At 43.9% G+C, this 15,032-nt stretch overlaps 1 protein-coding gene across 1 annotated transcript; it reads left to right on the forward strand.

Moving 5' to 3' along the window:
• Positions 1-538: 538 nt before the first annotated feature.
• LOC147633464 (uncharacterized) lies at positions 539-3,672 on the forward strand. The gene is made up of 2 exons (XM_086806540.1): positions 539-1,408; positions 1,546-3,672. Exons 1-2 carry the CDS (start codon positions 836-838, stop codon positions 3,250-3,252), a joined length of 2,280 nt encoding a protein of 759 aa, XP_086662666.1. The 5' UTR covers positions 539-835; the 3' UTR covers positions 3,253-3,672.
• Positions 3,673-15,032: the final 11,360 nt, after the last annotated feature.

Below are 15,032 nucleotides of genomic sequence, written 5' to 3' on the forward strand. Positions count from 1 at the left end.
TCGCCGTGAAAATTACACTAAAGGATGGTTTTTTTTAAACATTGATGTAGCTGTAGGTAGTACCATTTTGCAACCTTGTTTTTTGCTTCACCTCTCTCTCTCTCTCTCTCTCTCTCTCTCTCTATCTCTCTCTCTCTCTCTCTCTCTCTCTCAATGCTCATCAAGTTGTACTGAATTTAGTGATGGGCACCCTTGGACAAAAGACAAGGCCAGTTTCTTTTTGTGACCAAGCAGCACGAGTGTATTATTGCCTGACCAATTCTGGCAATGCCTCTGCTGATTTCATTTTATTTATTTCCCCATTTTTTTCCCATGTGAACTATACTTTGAATTCTGATGGCATTCAGAAGCTAGGCCAAATATTTATTTGCAACCAGTAAGATAATATTTTGCAACGAGTTTCTTCGCGTGCGTGGAAACAGGCCCTTAGAATTCTAGAAAAAGGTTTGAATCTTGAGATTTGTTTTTTCATATATATAGGGTAGAAAAAAGATTTGATATGTCCTTAGAAATAGAGACAAGGGGGGGACCCAGAATCATGCAAAGGCAGACGCATTCTTTGAATGCAAAGGAAAGAGACCTTACCCATTTGTTGTCTAACACCCTCACATGGCTCACATTAACTGCTGATTGTTTGAGATCTGGGTACACACACAACACAGCAATCACAGAGCTCTGGCCATGGCGGATTGCACAGAGAAATCTGTTCATGTTATGGACTTATCGTTGCCAGAAGGTAGAGGAGCTCTGAACCAGGAGATGTGCATAGTGACGCTTGGTTTTGGAAACCAGAGCCTTCTGCACATTAGGTAGTGAGGTTTTTGACGTGTGCGCCATGGCTGCTCACATGAAGATGCAGAATAGGGACGGCGAACAAGAAGAGGAAGGGATTTTATTAGCCGAAAAGAGCGCTAATGAAGATGAAGGTGCGTCAGAAGTGGCTATGGCGGAAATACTAAGGAGGGCAAGGAAGAGAGGGGGTGGAAAAGGGGGGAGGGCTTCCTCTGTAAGCAGCAGTGTAAGGGGAGGCGCCATAGCCGTCAATGGGCTACGGCTGAGGCGGGCATCGTTGCTAGCTGGCAGGAGGCGTGGCCCTAGCACACCGGTACCAGGCTGGAAGCTCATCGGGGATGCTTTTTCGGACTTCATAGCTGCAGAAACGCTCACACGAGGGCAGGAAGACAATCATCATCACCAGACTGGCCGGCCCGCTGTTGCTGCTGTCTCTGCCCGCAGGCTTGCTGCTACTCTCTGGGAGCTTCAAGCAGTTCCCTTCTCCAGAGGTGGGGCGGCCAGAAGCCGAGAACCTCATCGCCATCACCCCTCCGTCCTCCTTAGCCAGCCTCTCTCACCCGCATCCAGCCATGTTAGTCAGAGATTGCACAGACAGTCCTCCATCCAGCACAAGGTAAGCTTCTTCTCTTTTGCAAGACCTCCTTTTGCCGTCCAAAATGTTAGCATTGTATCAGCCTTCAGTTTTGTTTCTCTAGATCTGTGATCCTCTGTTCTTCAAAAGTATTGATGTGCTGTCGTATATGGGTGCAGACAGGAGCTGCGGGTAGTGCCGTTCCCTTATCAAACCCTGCTCCTAACATGAAGACCTTCTGGAAGGACCTCACATACGGACCTACAACTTCAAATGAAGTTTTGAAGGTGCTCAATCATGTGTGCAGCCTAGAGGAGCAGCATAAATCTAGCATGTCATTGGTGGCTAGCCTGCGCCACGAGTTGGACCAAACTCACAGGCAATTACAGGAGCTTTTACAGAATGAAAAAACCCACCGCAAGGAGGTGGAGAGCATCACAAAGAAACTAGTTGAAGAGAGAGCTATGTGGCAGGAGCGGCAACAAGAGAGCATTGAACTGGCTGTTCAGTCCATCAAGGAGGAACTTCATTATGAAAGGAAGTCGAAAAGCAAGCTGGAAACCCTTCATCGAAGGGTTGAAAGAGAGTTTCACGAGGTCAAGAAAGCCTTGGGAAAAGCTCTGCACGACTTCGAGAGGGAGAGGAAAGCACGAGAGTTGATGGAAGATGTGTGTGATGAACTGGCAAGGGAGATAGGGGAGGACAAGGCAAGAGTAGAGGAGCTGAAGCGTGAATCTGTTAAAGTTAGAGAAGAAGTGGAGGAAGAGCGCAAAATGCTACAGATGGCGGAGATCTGGCGTGAGGAAAGAGTTCAGATGAAGCTGATGGAGGCAAAGCTGGAGCTGGAAGAGAAGAACACGGCTCTTGACAAGTTAAGGAGTGAGCTTGAGGCTTTCCTTAAAGCCAAAAGGAGAGCGAATTTGAAAGATGAGAGGAACCACACACCAGTGGATGCAAGCCAAGATGGGCATAGTAGACACTCAATGGATGCAATCATAGGTCATAACTTGGCGGATTCATTTCGCCCGAAAGAAGCCCGTGTTCCAGGCCGGCATTCTGTTGACTCGCGGCACAGCAGTGTCAGCAGGCCAAATCAGCAGTTGCAAGAACTAGAGGGTGAGGATGGCTCATCAGGTGACGAAGATGATTTACACTCAATTGAGATTAACAATGAATCACTTGCAACACAAGGATGGGGACACTATCCTTACAATCAGAAAGAGGTAGAAAACAGGAAAAGACCGTCCAATCGAAGGCTTTCCAATGTGGAGAAGTCCAAACAGTGGCAAGCAGGTAGGTCTCAAGGGTTTGAACGGACAAGAAGCAGTCAGTTAGGGGAAAGGAGAAGACACAGAGACCTTTATGTGGATGAAATGCCTGGTACCCAATGGGTTGAAGACAACGCTGAAAGAGGGGAAATGAGGGAATGGAGTGGAGATCGGCAGGCTTCAGCAGGCGAAGGAAGAGAAGAAACCATCAACACCTGGCGAAGTGACAATGATGGCTCACAAGGGCACACATCATTCAGTCCAAAAGTAGCAGGGAGGGTAGTAGGGAGGAACAACCAACAATATGAAGAGAACAGCAATTTGGAGTCATCAGGGACCAATGCTGCCTGGCTTCGTCAAATTGTGGAAAGCTCAAGAGATCTGCCTGCAACCTCAGTGTTTGCACCCATGCATCAGCAGTCATATGTGAGATCTAGTCCAACTCGTCAATGGAACCATTTTTTGTCATCTCCTGACCCAGGAAGTCCACGGCGGCAAGGAAGGGGTAAAGGCTCAAGTGAGATGTCAAATGATCTGAGGGATAATAGCCTGAAGGCAAAGCTCTTGGAAGCCAAGTTAGAGGGCCAGCAAGCTAGATTGAGATCTGGCAAGGGCTAGATTGTGAGATGTCAAATGATCTGAGGGATAATAGCCTGAAAGCAAAGCTCTTGGAAGCTAAGTTAGAGGGCCAGCAAGCTAGATTGAGAGCTGGCAAGGGCTAGATCACGAGATGTTAAATGATCTGAGGGATAATAACCTGAAAGCAAAGCTCTTGGAAGCCAAGTTAGAGGGCCAGCAAGCTAGATTGAGAGCTGGCAAGGGCTAGATCTTGTACAATAGGGAAACTGCTTGTAATCTCACCATTGGCAATAAAGGGCTGCATAGGTGGTGTATCTGCAACACCTGCTGGTAAGGAGATCTGGCCAGCTGTTCTATGACTTTCTACCCAGAAGTCATAGAACCTTTCCTGCATATCATTGTGTCTGCTTAATTGTGGATAATGTATTTTAATTCAAAGATCAATTGTTTACTACTGCACCGTTCTCTTCCTATGGGTGATTTGTGGGGGAGTGGGGGTGGGGTGTTTAAAACAGCTCTAAACGTATTTTACTTCATTTGCAAAGGATTTGCCTGGATTAGTGATGCAAGTAAGTGAGGGCATAATTTAGATTCTTCCCAGGATGGATTTTTTTTTTTTTTTGGGGGGGGGGGGGGGGTGGGGGGCGCACACGGAAGTGAAGTTGGGTGCTTGAGTTGGTAAAAGTGATCAAAGAAGGGATGGACCCTTTGGAGGTGGGGCCACTCTAAATAACCTTAGTTTTTATATTTCAAAAGACGTTGGCAATTATGTAATTCAATGTTGTAGTGATGCATGACAGTTTAATTTCTTCTTCATCTTAATATAAAGGACTAGCGTTTTGTGTTGGCTAAGAGAGTAGGGCGGGAACAAAGAGGTCTTGGGTTCAAACCTTGCTCACCACACCGTCCTACAATCTCCTTAGTACAATCTAAGAAATAAGAAAAGTATACAGAAGTTGAGTTGAAGTAGTGTGCCCAAATTTGTACCATGTATGCCATATTATTATGTTAAATACTATTTTCATATGTTTGTATTGTTAAAAATATCAATACCAGGCTTGTTGAGGGCAAGAAGATTTATATTTTTTTTTGTAAGATTTTTAGTGCAAGGGGATTGTCCTTGTTGGCTAGAGGGAGAGAGGGACAAAAGGGAGAGAAATGGAGATAAAAAAGATAGAAAAGAAAAGAGAAAAAAGATACTATAATGAGATTTTTCTTCTTCCTCCCAATTATTGAAGAGTTCTTGCCCCCACTTGATCTGAGAGGAGTTCCCGATCTTCACCTCGTCCAAAAGCTGCTCTTTCTTGTTCACGAATTGGCTAATGATGAAGGAGGCCAAAGGGGTTCTGACCAAGAGGATAGTGGAGCTTCAAAAGGTAAACTGACCATCTCTCTTTCTTTCAATTTGGTAAGAGAATGGTGTCATGTTTACTAGACGAAGGCCTTGGTTGGGATGTGTCACGGTCCTAGACCCCCAGATGATCTACTCAAGAATTGGATTAGGACATATTGGGCTTCTCAAGGTGCTATTATTGAACAAATTCAGTATCTTCCAAATAATTGCTTTTGTTTCTTGTTTAGAGATGAGGCTATGGCACTCAATATTCTAGATGCAGGGCAATGGATGATAAAGAATGCCATGCTCTCCCTCTTTAGGTGTTACCTTGAGCTCTCCCCGCATGGCCCAAAACCCTCTATTTGCCCAGTTTGGGTAGAGCTTCTTGACCTTCCCCTACACCTTCATCCTCTGCTAAAACTCATAGTGGAACCCATAGGCAAGTTGCTTGGTCAAAGGCATGTTGTTGACCTGAACCCAAGATGGCATCCATAAGCCTTGGTTGAAGTGGACCTGAGTAAGGAGCTCCCAGAGAGACTAGCCATTAAGTTTGGCGATTTTTGTATTGAACAACCTATAGTATTCAAAAATCTTCCCAATGCTTGCTTCCATTGCCATAAGCAGGGACATTTTATTAGAGATTACCCAAGTAAAAATCATGCCCCTTCTTCCCCTGCAAATGTGCAACCTCTTGCTTCGAAAGGGAATATAGAGGCCTAGGATGGGTTCTGTAACATTGAAAAGAGCATCAGTCATAATGACTAGTAGGAGCTCATGGTCCTCCTTTGTGTGTGTGTGTGTGTGTGTGTGTGTGTGTGTGTGTGTGTGTGTTCTGATGTAAAGAGTGTTAGTGGGGAGAGCAATAAAGGGTGTGTCTGGGAATGGTTTCTAATTCATGAAGGTGCAGACCGTGAAATAGCAGTGCGTGAGAGGTTAATCTGTGAAATGTTAGGACGTGAAGTGTTAAGCCATGAGAGGCTTAGCACGTGAGATGCTTAAGCCATGAGGGGCTTAGCACTGTCAGAATCGTGTATGCGGAAGCTTAACACACGCAGTGAGAGAGAGAGAGAGAGAAGTTGACGCAGAGAGAGAGAGAGAGAGAGAAGAGTTGACGAACAGCTTGAACTTTATTAGCAATGAACTGATTGAGAAAATACAATGGTGGGCATGGGTATTTATACCCTTATGCTGGAAATGGCCGACCCAAAAGCATGAAATAAATAAATAAATAAATGCCTTTGTTAAACCCTGTTCCCACATGAGGTACAACTTTTAACACCCTCTCTGTAGCTCATAGTGGACATAGATGAAGAAACCAAGTCGATGCAGATGCAACCATGGACACCTCAGTACCGGCCGGATACCGAATACACCTCGAAAAATGCACCAAACAACCTGTCTCCTCAAGGAATGCCATCTTGAGCTTCAGCTACCACATAGAATAATGAATTGCAGACAACTCCACATCCATGATCCCCCATTCGTTGAACTGCGAACACATCACGTTCAAAAAAATCCTCTGAACCTTGAACTGTTGACACACGACGCCCAAAATTCTGCTACACAATGAACCAGGAACTCATCCCATCCATAGTCTGCTACCAATGAACTACGAACACATCACGTCCATAGATTTGTCAAGCTGTTCCATGCCAGATGCATGTGCCTTGAACTCCGACACACGGGTTCAAATCACCTGTTTGAGAGCTCAAAATAGCCCTCTCTTCCACTCACGTGCCTCTCTCTGGCTGAAGCATGTGGTGGAACTGTTATACAACTAGAATGCAGAATCCTTAGCCAATGTGGCTTGGACCACATAAGCTCGATTATGGAATTCCAATTCCTTTCTAGTATCACTGTCACGATTGTCTGCCTTCTGTCTTCCTCTAGCTTGGAATGTTTGCTCCGAATCTTCCACTGAGTTGGATGCATACACTTTACCTTGGGACATTAATATTGTCTCATCATCTTCTTTGGAGACTATATCATGTTCCTGAAGAAGCTTTCTAAAGATCAAAGCAGCCACCTGTAGACTGGATAACATGATGAATGTTGTGTGGTTCATAGCCAATAGCTCATAATGGATGATCTTTGCCTTCATTGGATATGACTCTAGGATCAAATCCCTATGCGCAAAATCCATTCCATCAAGCTTGTTTTGTTTGATGACCTCGGAGGTGAGCGATGGAAGCTCGATGAATGACTTCTTGGGATTAGAGCACCTTAGGGAAGCTAATGCATAAGCAGTAGTAAGGGCCTCATTGCCGATCCAGCTAAGCACATTGCTACCATAGTGATAGAAAGGGTGGCATTCCCAAGCGCTAGTAGCCTTGTCCTGCCGGCGAACAAGCTCCTGCTCTGCTGTTCTCGTGAGCCCCTCTACCAGGCCACATAGAGAGCATGCCCGAATGCGCATAGCTCGCTCTCTTAGCCTCTCCTCCAGCGCCCTCCTTATCGCACTCTTTCCATCAAAGTGCTCTTTACAGCCGTGCACCAGCCTGGCCATACTCAGCAGAAACAAAAAAAATGCTACACACGAGCTGCCCTCTTCTTTTGCAGGAGCCAAGCGCTCGACTCGAGCTGCCGCTCCCGCTGAGCCGACTCCACGCTCCACGCGAACTGGTGGTCCAGGCGCTCTGTCCTCCTCGCGAGCACCTGACACGCTCTGCCTCCTGCATAGCCTGCGCTTGCTCTGCACTCTTCCCTAGACGTTGGCTTCGTGTTATGCTTGCCTCTAGACTTCTCACGTCCGTGCTATGCACGCCATGCAAGCTGGTAGTCAGCTCCCCACGTTGCGCTGCACCTCTTCTCTTCCGTGCCGAGGTCACGAGCTTTCCAGCTGAGAAAACGCAGCCCTTTGCCTTCCTTCTCCTTCTGCTCCTTGCGTACAGCCGAGGATCAAGAGCTCAGCTCTGATACCATGTCAGAATCGTGTATGCGGAAGCTTAACACACGCAGTGAGAGAGAGAGAGAGAAGTTGACGCAGAGAGAGAGAGAGAGAAGAGTTGACGAACAGCTTGAACTTTATTAGCAATGAACTGATTAAGAAAATACAATGGTGGGCATGGGTATTTATACCCTTATGCTGGAAATGGCCGACCCAAAAGCATGAAATAAATAAATAAATAAATGCCTTTGTTAAACCTTGTTCCCACATGAGGTACAACTTTTAACAAGCACGTGAGATGCTTAACCCGTGAGGGGCTAGATCTTCTTACCTGGTAGGACAGGCTCTCAGATTTGATGCCGATGTGTGTGCTCCACACCTTCTCTTTGCTCCAAGCTCCAATGGCTTTCTCCTTCACATCTTCTTTCTTCTTCACATCTTCACAAAACCATAATAGAGAGCACCAAGCTCTGATACCATGATAAAAGACAGATAGTGAGCAAGGTGAGCAAAGTCATGTTCACATGTAGCATTTTTCCATGGAGTCTTTGCTTTGCGTTGGCTTCTTCTCGAGATTGTATGATTTTTTCTTTGGCTAGCTCCTTCTTTTGTTTTAGAAGATGCTCTTGTGCAAGCATTTCCTAGGTCAGGGTCCATAATACTTTTTTATTTTGCTCCCATTAATGTATCCTTCCATTTCTACTCCCTCGATGGTTTCAATTCAAACTGACCCTTGAGGGGTGATTTCGGACACTGAAAGGTCCTAACCCTCTGTATTTGAGTTTCTTTTTCTTGGTGCTTCCAACACCATGCAGGAGGATGAGGTCCCCCTTTTCTAGTTCCTTGTGTTTCAGGTTATGGTCAAACCAACATTTTCTCCATAGTTTCTCGACCAAAGCCCATGTGATGCAATTAGCCTGGTATCTAGGTCAGTGCTTTCAGTTCAATCGAGATTTCAAAATGACCTCTGACTTATATGGCGGGTTTATAACATTACCAGATTGAATGGGAAGCATCCTGCCATAATGCATGTCAAGATAGAATCTCCTTAATAGACAAGGTTGAAATGCGTTATGAATGCTTACTTGCGGGGGTAAGTCAAGCTTATAAGTGACTCCATTGTATGACTTAACAACTTAGTAGGGGCCATAGTATTGGTGATTGAACTTTGGTGTTAATATAAATATATATGTATATGCACACACACTCACACACATATACACGCGCGTGTGTGTGTGTGTGTGTGTGTGTGTGCATGTGTGTACACACACACACGTATACACACACACACATGTATACATGTATACATGTGTGTGTGTGGGTTGGGGGGTGTGTGTAAATATATGTACTTCCTCTACATCAAGTATGACATCCATAAGTAAGTACATTGGGAGAAGATGGAGCTGCAAGATGCAATGGCTAAGGTATGACATCTAGCACATTGGGAGAAGATGGAGCTGCAAGATGCAATGGCTAAGGTATGACAGTCATCTGCAACAAGTACATTGGGATAAGACAAATCTGCAAGAGGTAATGGCTAAGGTATGATAGCTAGTACATTGGGAGAAGATGGAGTTGCAAGATGCAATGTCTAAGGTATGACAACCATCAAGTACATTGGGAGAAGACGAAGCTACAAGGTGCAATGGCTAAGGAAACAAAAGAGCTCTAATCATCCACCCTCATCTTATGGTGGCTACACCAAAGGTGAATGATACCTTAAAGTTACAAGGTCCAATCATCCACCCTCACCTTAAAGTTACAAGGTCCAATCATCCACCCTCACCTTTGGTGGCTACACCAAAGGTGATTGATACTTTAAAGCCACAAGGTCCAATCATCCACCCTCTTCTTGTAGTGGCTACACCAAAGGTGATTGACATATATTTCTTCTACATCAAGGTCTGACATAGCCACAAGCAAGTACATTGGGAGAAGTTGAAGCTGTAAGATGCAGTGGGTGGCTAAGGCAACAAAAGAGCTCCAATCATCCACCCTCCTCTTGTGGTCAAAGGTGATTGATACCTTTAAAATCATTACAAAAGTTGACAAGGGTTTATAACAGTTATGGCACCAAAAGCTCAACAAATTAATTCACCAATGTTCATGCTAATCAAGCCTCATTATATGTAGATAGATTTCAATACTCAGCCAGAAGATGAGAAACCATCCTTCAACTTTCCTCATTTCAAGATCCAAACCCTCACTGACCCAAAAGATGAGTAACCATCCTTCAACTTTCCCCATTTCAAGAATCCAAACCCACACTCATCACTAATAAGAAACATAGTGAACTGCATGAAGGGAATTTTAAAAAAACATGTAGGTTTTTCCAATTGATCATCCTCGTCCTACAAAAGATGCCTATAAAATAATGAGATCGATATAAGTTGTTCATCAAAATGGGTAAAGTCTAGTGCCTTGCACGAGGGGAAGGACATTTCTATTTTTGGTTATTTTCATCATACACCCCCCCTCCCCCCAAAATAGGAGTATACAATAGTTTAAGCTTGAGATAGAGTCTTCCTTGTTTTGAGAATATTAGGCCCTACATCTAACAAGCAAGTATTAGTTATGTGAGTGACACTCTCCCATGGTCAATAAGAGAAGAAACTTCCCACACATTAACAATCACAATAGTGACAAATTCCCATGGTTAACAAGAGCAAAAACATCTCGCTCATTCACATTAGTGACAACTTCCCATTGTCAACAAGAGCTCTCTTAAAATTAACAAGAGCAGAAAGGTCCCTCACTTTGGTTAGGAATTGTGCTTGCTAATTATAACAACATATCTTGCCTTATCATATTTTCTATGTGTGATTATAGGAGTCAATATATATCATCTCAAGAGACCATCTAGTGATATCTTAGGCAATACTTACAATTGACCTTTGAGTGTGCACGCGCGCGCGTCTGTGTGTGTGTGTGTGTGTGTGTGTGTGTGTGTGAGAGAGAGAGAGAGAGGGTCCTCCTTCTGAATTGTGAGTTGTGAACCCCTACATCTTCAACAAGCAAGTTAATTGTCTATTACTATGCGCTAACTTAGGTCTAGAAGCCTATTGTGTTGAAAATTTACTGATAGGGAGGGCCATTTGCTTGTGCTAATGTATTGCAACAACTAGAACTTACTTGGGTTTGAGTTGAGACAACACATACAAATAGAGGGTTGCCAAGTTGTAGCTTTGCATTCTCGCCTTGCACTTAGGGCCGTGGATGGAGTACTATTGTGATCAACTGTAAGCCACCCTTGAGAGGGGCCTCTAAGCAATGCCTACACAAAATAGAGGGTTGACACCGTGTAGCTTTGTTTGCTCACCTTGTTTAAAGGTATCGATGGAGTATGATTTTGATTAATTATAAGCCACCCTTGAGAGGGGCCTCTTGGTAATACCTACACAAAATTGGTTGAAATGGTGTACTATAATGTTTTTTTAATTGGTTTACTATTGTAGACATATAGACTCACATGGGGTTATCTACCACACCCAAAATAGTAGGCATGTTTTTTTATTGTTTTACTATTGTAGACATACTCATCATTGCCTCACATAGAATTAGTCACCATGCCTACAATAGTAGGCATGTTTTTTTTAAACTATTGTAGACATACTCATCATAGACTCACACAGGGTTAGTTACCATGCCTGCAATAGAGGCATGTTTTTTTAATTGTCTTACTATTGTAGACATACTCATCATAGACTTACAAAGGGTTAGTTACCCTGCCTACAATAGCAGCTCCCTCAATGGTTGATTGGGGAAGAGGTGTAGTTGGCCAAAGAAATTGAAAAAGGAAGAGGGGAAGGTGAGGTGAGAAATTATAGCTTAAAGAATATGCATGGATTAGCAAGGGTGGGTCTTGTTCCGACATGCCCCAAATGTCTCGAAAATGACGCCCCAGGTACTCCCACTGGTACACAGTCATGGGCTGGTGATAGTACATCTATGGTTGAACGTTCTACACATAATCAGGCTGAAATACAGTCAGGACAGCAAACTGAAATGCCTTTGAGAAGGTCACAAAGAGAGTCAAGACAGCTTGACATATTTATTCCCGGGGCAGATTATATTATGTTGACTAATTGTGGCAAGCCTTCATGCTACGGGGAGGCTATGATGAGCGAGGACAGCGATGAAAAATTCCATGATTTGGTTCATGATCAAGTAGATGATGATGGAGAAGATGATCTCCACGCTTCAACAAAGATGGCAACGTGATGAAGAGGTTCTTCTTCAACTTGATGCTTTTGCTTTGCTTTTGCCTTTCACTTTGCTTTTGCTTTGCTTTTGCCTTTCATCACTTTGCTTTTGGTCTTTTTAATAGTAAAATATTACTCAACTTTTGTCAAAGTTCTTTAACTTTGCATTTCTTTTTTTTCTTTTTCAAGTGGCCTTTGGCCCAAGATCCTCCCATAGTTACCAAATTTCACTGTCCGTAGAGACAGCCGCCCGTAGAGATGATCATTTCTTGATGCTTCTATTCCATCCTTGACCTTTAATTTCTCCATATGGCATTACTTCGCTCTTCCACTAACATATTTCCAACTTGCTCGCTCTTGGTTCCTATGTCCTGGTGACTTGAGACTCACGATGTTGCTGCCTACCGAAGCTGTCTTGGCATCTACTAGTTGTGGCAATTTAAGCATATTGTCCTCATATTCGATTGCCATCTTACAGCACATATCTAGAGTAGCCGGTTAGGCTAACACTAAATAATCATGCATCTTATGATCCCGGAGGATGTTCCGAATGCAAGACATGTCGCCTTTGCCGCCACATGTTCTACCACTAGAACCACCATAGGCTAAAATCAACTAGGTGTTGATTGAGGAGCCCTTGGACAAGGGAGAAGTCATGTGTAAGGTAGAAATCAATAATGATTACTATGAGGAATCGACGGAGATCACGCTAGAGTTTTATGTCTTACAGGACAACACGCCAGTGCGAGTGTTGCAAACCACGATACAATGGAAAGGTAAAGACATAAACTCAACTATGAGAAGGGGACCAATATAGTGTTTTGGTTGTAATGGACCTCATTGAATAGCAGAGGAACCCGCGGAGATCACGCTAGAGTTTTATGTCTTACAGAACAACACGCCAGTGCCAGTGTTGCAAACCACGATACAATGGAAAGGTAAAGACATAAACTCAACTATGAGAAGGGGACCAATATAGTGTTTTGGTTGTAATGGACCTCATTGAATAGTGGAGTGTCCTCATAAGAATGTGGCTAATGCGGGCCAAGCCCAGCCCTTGGTAGCACGGACCAACAGCATGCCAACACTTTCCTGTGTTTAGTGTGGGGTTGATCATTTGATCAAAGACTGCCCATATCGCACTAGTGGTTCTGCTTTCACTTCTAACCATGCCACTATCAGGACTATAAGCTTGCAGCCTAGGAATATCACATCATTGAATGTTCTAACACGAGCGCATGCAAAACAAGTGGGCGAGGGAAAAAACCCAATGGGTGTTACAACCTCTAACACTAGAAGAAGGAGAAGAGTGAAGGGAGAAAATGTGATACCATGGTCACAATTCAGAAGAAGATACCATTGACACTGGATCCACCAAATCAAAGGAAGGAGACAACCAAGTGCTGACACAAGAGGGGCACAGCCAAGAAACTGCAAAGGAGAGACTAGCAACCCCTAAGGGGATTGGGGAATATCCAAACACCGACGAAGAAATAAGGAAGCTTGAAAAAGCTAAGGCCTTGGTTGAGGAGTGCCAACGAAATCACGAAACCAAATTAAGGGCTAACATGGCTAGGGATTCAATGTATCCAAGAAATGAGGTGATAAAGGAAAGGAAATTGGATGTGCCTACTCCAATTCTAGAAGGATCCAAGGAAGGGACTCACAGTGACCTCATGGCAAGAATGTTTGAGGAAGCAGAGCAAGATTTATCCATCCATTCATTCCCTAAGGTTGAATATGCGACAAACACATGGAAGGAACCCTCATTTGCCAAGGAGCCTAGAGACATAGGTAGTCTTGCAGCCATATTGTCCACCACTGTCAAAATGTCACCGCCCCCGAGACCATTGTTACGCAATACGCCGGCATTATGGGAAGATATCAAGGACTGGGTAGAGGGAAGATTAAACCCAATGTCCACTGCAGAGAAGTCTCAGTCACCTCTAGCAGAGAAAAATCTAGTGCATGAGGAGGAGGGAACTCCCAGATTCATCAAAATACCTGTTAATCAATTGGCACGGTATTATGAGAGTGATGATACAAATTCTACAATCCTAATTCACCATAACAGATACCAAGCACTAGCTATCTTGGACATTGGAGCGGGGGTGAGCATCATTACAAAATGATGTTGGGAAAACTAGGGTAAACCAGAATTGGAAAGAGTAGATCTAATCGTCAAAATTGCAGACAAAACATCCTCAAGACCAATGGGGTTGTTGAAAAACATAAGACTTAAGGTCTTTTCATTCCACTACCATTATAGATTTGTTGTAATGGACTTTTTGCACCAACCAGATTCATACAACATTATCTTGGGCAGACCTTTCATGAGGGAAGGCAAATTGGTGCATGATTGAGCATTAGATCAAGTGTATGTTTGAAAGAACTCGCAGATTCTAAAGATCCATCCACAAATGTGGAAGGCACACCCAATGTAAGGACAATTGTTTGGAAATGATTTGGTCACCACCGAACGAACCGCGTCCCTACAAGTCTGCCAACCAATGGAGGAGAATTCACGAGAAGAGGAAGAAGCCGCAATGTATGCATTGCTCCTACCCCTAGATTTTAGTGAAAACTAGATGCATGTGCTTGCTACTACAGATGTGTTGCCTTCTAGAGGAACCCAGTACATTGAATCATGAAACATTCCTACCACCTCAATGTGCATGGTAAATGTGCAACCAAGAGAAGAAGAAAAAAAGGATGAAGCCTCTAGCACAGGCGGTTCTAGATCACAAGGCCGCAACATTACCCAACGCCTCAGGAGATAGTGTAAACAAAAGAGTTATTTTTTTCCTCAAGTATTTCTCTTTGTTTTTGTTATGCATCCTTAGTAAGTTGTTCCAAATCCTCCATCAGGCGTGCATTCAACTTTGTAGTTATGCTTACATACTTTTTCAATAATCTGTTAGCTAAGGCCTGCATGTGGAAGTTTCACTCCATCGTTTGGACAGAAAAGATATTAAGGTCAGAAACATAGAAGTCCATTTCGTAGTCCTCCCCTTTCCCTTGCTTCAGAACTTCTCGATGTGGGTGTACTTATGCTTCAAGCAGTGCAAGATTCCCTTTTTAAGCTCATGAATGACCACCCTCTTGGCCGTGGCATCCATCTCCTACAATTGCATGCACAATGGTTTGTATTGTTCCTCGTTTGCTACTTTGAGAGGCTTCTGTCTTCTATCTTTTGGTTGCATTATTGGTTGCTTCCTCTAAGCTCACTGGTATGGTTTCTCTTTGAGTACTTTTTGGAAGAGGAGAGTTGGATGAAGGCACGGGTTTGGATGGGGGAAATGAGCTCTTCTAGCTCGAATGGGTTGTTGGCTGACTCCCGTGGTGAAACAAATAGAATTTGGTGTGGTGAAGTAAAGAGAGGCTGGGTGGTTGG

Source organism: Cibotium barometz, chromosome 12, assembly GCF_041138505.1.
Source record: "Cibotium barometz isolate CiBa-2024 chromosome 12, ASM4113850v1, whole genome shotgun sequence".
Taxonomy (NCBI): Eukaryota; Viridiplantae; Streptophyta; class Polypodiopsida; order Cyatheales; family Cibotiaceae; genus Cibotium; species Cibotium barometz.